The 4,957-nt window shown below is 46.9% G+C and overlaps 1 protein-coding gene across 1 annotated transcript in view; it reads left to right on the plus strand.

Moving 5' to 3' along the window:
- Positions 1–2,573: 2,573 nt before the first annotated feature.
- The window catches only part of PINK1 (PTEN induced putative kinase 1), a gene marked incomplete at its 5' end in the record, with an annotated part of 14,547 nt that continues 12,163 nt past the window's right edge, over positions 2,574–4,957 (plus strand). Inside the window, 2 exons of the mRNA XM_019541728.1 lie at positions 2,574–2,861; positions 4,370–4,473. Of these exons, the coding sequence (XP_019397273.1) occupies positions 2,574–2,861; positions 4,370–4,473 (392 nt within the window). The remainder of the gene's footprint in view (positions 2,862–4,369; positions 4,474–4,957) is intronic.

Consider the following 4,957-nt stretch of genomic DNA (forward strand, 5'->3'; position numbering starts at 1 on the left):
AGCATCCCTCGGTGCTTGGAGTCACGATGCTCCCCGCACTCCACGCTGCCACGGATTCCCTCCTGGTGAGGTAGCGCACCGTCGGTCCGCTCCCCGCAGCCAGCGCTAACACGGTGCCGGGACGAGGCCGGAAGCCCCGGGCAAAGCGCTGCCCTGAACCGGAAGCCGCTCGGGGGGTAGACAGCAGAGCAGCATGTTTTGGGAGGCTACTCCTCTGATCCTCGCGTCTTACACCAGCGCAAAGCTGCTCGCTTGGCTGTGACACCAGAGCAAAGTCAGCTGCTCATCCCCGCCAGGATCCTTAATGTCTTTGGGTTTCTTGCTCTGGTTCAGGATAGGTCTCCACTGCGCTTGCCGCTGTCTGTGCTTGACTGAGCGAGGTTTACCCTTGCTCGCTTGGGCGTAGGGTAGCGTGGGACTCGGCGTGTGCTGCAAAGCTGCCCAAGAAGCAGGGTATCGACCCGCAGCGTTAGCGGGCACTGAGCTCCTTGTGCTAAGGTGGCGCTTTGATAAAGCTCAGAGCAACACGGCCAAACCGAACCTCTATGTACCGTAAATTAAAGGGATACATCGCAGCTTGGAACGGATGCCCTGTGTCGTTGGGTTTCACTTCATCGCTTTAGTCAGATTTCATCGACTTTTATTTATTTATTTATTAGGGTCAGAAGGGACCTGAGCAGGTCATAGAGTCCGACCCCCTGCCCTGGGCAGGAAAGAGCGCCGGAGTCAGATGACCCCAGCCGGGTGCTTGTCCAGTCTCTTGAAGACCCCCAGGATAGGGGAGAGTACCACCTCCCTGGGAAGCTCATTTTGGCAACACTCATCGTAAAGAATTTTTTCCTAATGTCGAATCCAAATTTGCTCTCTGCCAGTTTGTGGCCATTGTTCCTAGGAACCCCAAGGGGTGCCCTAGTAAACGGGGTATCTCCTCTTTCTTGCTGCCCCAGTGAATTTGTAGACAGATGCAAGATCCCCTCTCAGCCTTCTTTTGCAGAGGCTGAAGAGATTCAGGTCCTTCAGTCTTTCCTTGTAGGATCTAACCTGCAGGCCCATAACCATGCGAGTGGCCCTCCTCTGGACCCACTCCAAGTTATTTACATCCTTCTTGAAGTGTGGTACCCAGAACTGGACGCAGTACTCTGGCTGCGGTCTTACCAGTGCTGCGTAGAGGGGTAGTATCACCTCCCTAGACCTGCTCGTGATGCACCTGCTAATGTGTGACAGAGTGCGGTTGGCTTTACTGATCGCTTCATCACATTGACGACTCCTGTTCATTTTGGAGTCATCTGTGACTCCGAGATCACTAGTGTGGCTCTGTAAGCCTGGCTTGGGGCCTAGACTCTGTGATCACATCTACCTGTGCACCTCTGATTGCAGGATTGGGACCTTTATTCCCTTGCTGCCTTAGGCACACTTCCTTCTTTAGCACCGTCTTCATTTCTGATTCTGAGCACTCTCCAACTCCTCTTCTTTCCATGCTTCTCTAGTTCTATCCCTCCTCTAACTAACCAGCTGGCAGTTTCAGCTGCTGTAAAGCTCCAGGCATCTTTAGTCCATCTGCCTTTACTCTTAATCAGGTTTTCTTTTAAACATTATTTTATGGAGTTGTGCAGAAAGGGAGGTAAGCACAATGTTAAATCCTCTTTTATGGGGATCTCTTGACCTTGCTCTGCAGAAGTTGTTATTGTGTAGATGAACAAAGTGGTTTTCCCCTTCTTGTGTTCAAACGTGTGTTTGTCTACAGTACAAATTGAGAATGGTCTGTGATAAAAGACTTGGTGGGTGATGGACTGTCAGTTAGCTTGAACATATTTTTGATATAAGTTGGTGTAGTGAGCTGTGTGTGTACTTTAATAGAAAGTCTGTATTCTGTATTTGCACTGTGGTTGTAAGCCCTTATTTAGCTTATTTTCTATCTCTGCCGTGGACTAGGTGTGACATTTTGGGCAAACCCCCATAACCTCTTTAAGTTAGTGAAAGATCTGTCTCAATAGTTACATTAGTAAAATTTCCCCAGTGTTAGACATAGCTTATGCTGGGTAAAAAAAAAAAAAAAGTGTTTGGCTACAACCAGCACTTTCATGCCAACATAATTGCACCTGCTATAGGACTTTTGTAGTCCTAGAGGTGTTGCAGAAAGCCCCTGCACCTCTGGTCCCTTCTACCAACAAGCATTTCTCAAGACCTGACTGTGACCACATTTAAACTGTGGAGAATAACTGATCAACCTCACCGGGTTAGTGGGAGGGTTGACATAAAGATCTCAGAGGGTTAACATTGATAAAGAAAGGATGCTAGAGAAGCAGAGAGTGTTACCAATCATTAAATGCTTGCTTTATTCCTGGATGCTAAGTTGAAGCATCCAAACTGAAGAAGCTTGACCTTTTTTCATCGAGTTGATATTTGAGGATTGGGTTTTCTGCGCTTGTCCTAAAGTGCTGGAAGATGTAAAGGTTTTCATTTGACAGCTGTGTTGACCTTGTAGTATGGGTCCTGGCATGAACACCCTTGAGCACACCCTGTAACTTCTGTAGCAAAATAATTCTTCATTTTGAATTATTGAGTAATTCTTGCATTCCTTGCAGACGGTATTTGTCAGGAAGAACAAGCTGCTGAAAGATCCATTGAGCTGTTTCCGCTGGCAGGGCTTCAAACTGGAAGAGTACCGCATTGGCCAGCCCATTGGGAAAGGATGCAGTGCAGCTGTCTACGAAGCGGCGATTCCTTTAACTTCCGGCTGGAGCCCGGATCCACAGCGGGCCCGCGGGTCGGCTGTTGAGGCTGCCGAAGAAAACCCTGTACAACCAACCCAGAAAAATAAAGCTTTCCCGTTAGCGATCAAAATGATGTGGAACATTTCGGTAAGGAAGTAGGCTTTATTCTTCTAGTCTGTCACTTGTGAAGTTTGGGTGAAATGTTAACCGCTGATGTGTTGAAAGCTCTTAATTATTATGCACATGCTTAATGTGTCAGAACAAAGCTGTCGGTCTATCATTGGAGGAGGAGATTTGTTGAAGAACTGCCACAAAGCACGGTGATTAGCACTCCTAAAAAACTTTCTTCCCTGGGGAGTCATCACCAATGCAATATCCATATGCCCGTTGCTGGTTTATCTGTTGTTTTCAAAGAAAAAGAGCATTTTTAAGTTGAATACCGAGAAACCATTAGTAGTTGAAGAAAAATGGCGAAACTCTGCTAAAGTAGGTTGAGGGATCCCTGGTCTAAGAAATGCTCTGGGATAAAAGTAGATATACTTTTACCATGGATAATTTTACCCTAAAAACCAGTAGTGCTGATTGCCAGGCAGATGGCAGAATTACACATTAAAGGGCCCCTAAGTTTCATCCAGCCCAAATGACTTGCTGGCCACGTCTCCACGAGCATGGACGTTTGGTTTCCCAAGGACAGCTAGCAGTGGGACACCTTGTGCCGCTGCTACCTGTCCCTTGGGAACACCTGTGCCACATGCCCTCTGGTGCGTGGCAGGTTACCCTGGGTGGGGTAGGGGAAGCTGGGGCCAGCACTGTGCCCCTTCCCTGGGGGCTTCCTGGGGCTGCAGCAGTGGCGATCCTGCCTCTTGGAGCCTGGCCAGCAGCCAGAGTGTGACTCCAGCCAGCCAGGCTCTGGTTTTGAGTGGTGCATGCTGCTCTCACGTACACCACTCCGCTTTTTTTTTTTTTTTTGACCCCTGGATATCCAGGGGTCATAACACCCCTGCACCCCCCCGGCGCTGCTCCCTGGTAGCACAGAGAACAGCTGAATGTGCAGTATGTGGCATTGTATGTGCTCTCCTCTGGACACAGCCTATCTGTCCAAAAAGCAACTGTTTTTGAGATTGAGAGGTATCATTTTTTCTCCAGGGAAGAGACAGAAGAATTCTCCAAAGTGCCAGCCCCTTAGATTTTTTGGGATTTGTAGATTTTTAGGCTGGAATGAGATCCTCTGGACTGACTTCCTTCATTTCATAGATTCCATAGACTTTAGAGATGAAAGGGACCTTGGAAGATCATAGAGCCCAGCCCTTGGCCCGAAGGGCAGGAAGTCAGCTGGGGTCATAGGATCCCAGCAAGATAAGCATCCAATAGCCCATAACATTTCACCCAGTAATTCTTGAATCAAGCCTATGTCTTGGAGTTGAAGTAGCTAATATTTTTAAAAAGATGTCCAGTTTCCTTTCTTTATGTGATGAGAAACTCACCACATGACTAACAAATTGCCCTTTATTTCTAGCCTGACCTCATCTATCTGCAGCTTCCTTGAGATGTAATACAGGCTTCAGGATTACTGGCTTCCGGTTTCATTGGTTAGAAAGGATGGTTTTAAAGTGTAAGGGCCTTTAATACAGTGTTATTTGTAACCAATTCTGTAGGCTGGTTCTTCAAGTGAAGCGATCCTCAGCACCATGAGTCAGGAACTCGTTCCAGCCAGCGGAGTTGCTTTGTCTGGAGAATATGGAGCTGTCTCTTGCCACAGGTATGCATGTTATATCAGGGCTGGAGGTCCCCTAAATATTACTTTGATTTATTAGTTCACTTCACAGCAGTGCTTAAAGTGATGAACCAATACTGTTTGGGAAGCTCTGAGTTAAAGGTGCTTTTATGTTGACTTTTTTAAAGGGGATTAAGGAATCTTTGATTAAGATGTTTTCAAATTTTACCTTCTTGAGAGAATCAGCAAAGCCAGAAATTATCAAAGTGACAGTAGCTTCATAACATTTAAGTAAGGATGCCAGGAAGAATCTTATTCCATTGACAACTTGTTTGGAGTCCAGTGAGGTGGGGTATAATTGGAAATGGAGTTAGGTCATAATACAAAGCTGATGTTTCTAAACATGTTAAAACAGAGGCAGCAAGGGGTAATTGTAACTAGTGACCAGAAGGGGACAGGATCTGTTTGTACATTTCTTCTAAATCCTGCCACCCTGGAAAATACAGTGTGCCTTCAGGAGTTGGGGCAT

Source organism: Crocodylus porosus, unplaced genomic scaffold (genome assembly GCF_001723895.1).
Source record: "Crocodylus porosus isolate Cpor-Errol unplaced genomic scaffold, CroPor_comp1, whole genome shotgun sequence".
Classification (NCBI taxonomy): Eukaryota; Metazoa; Chordata; order Crocodylia; family Crocodylidae; genus Crocodylus; species Crocodylus porosus.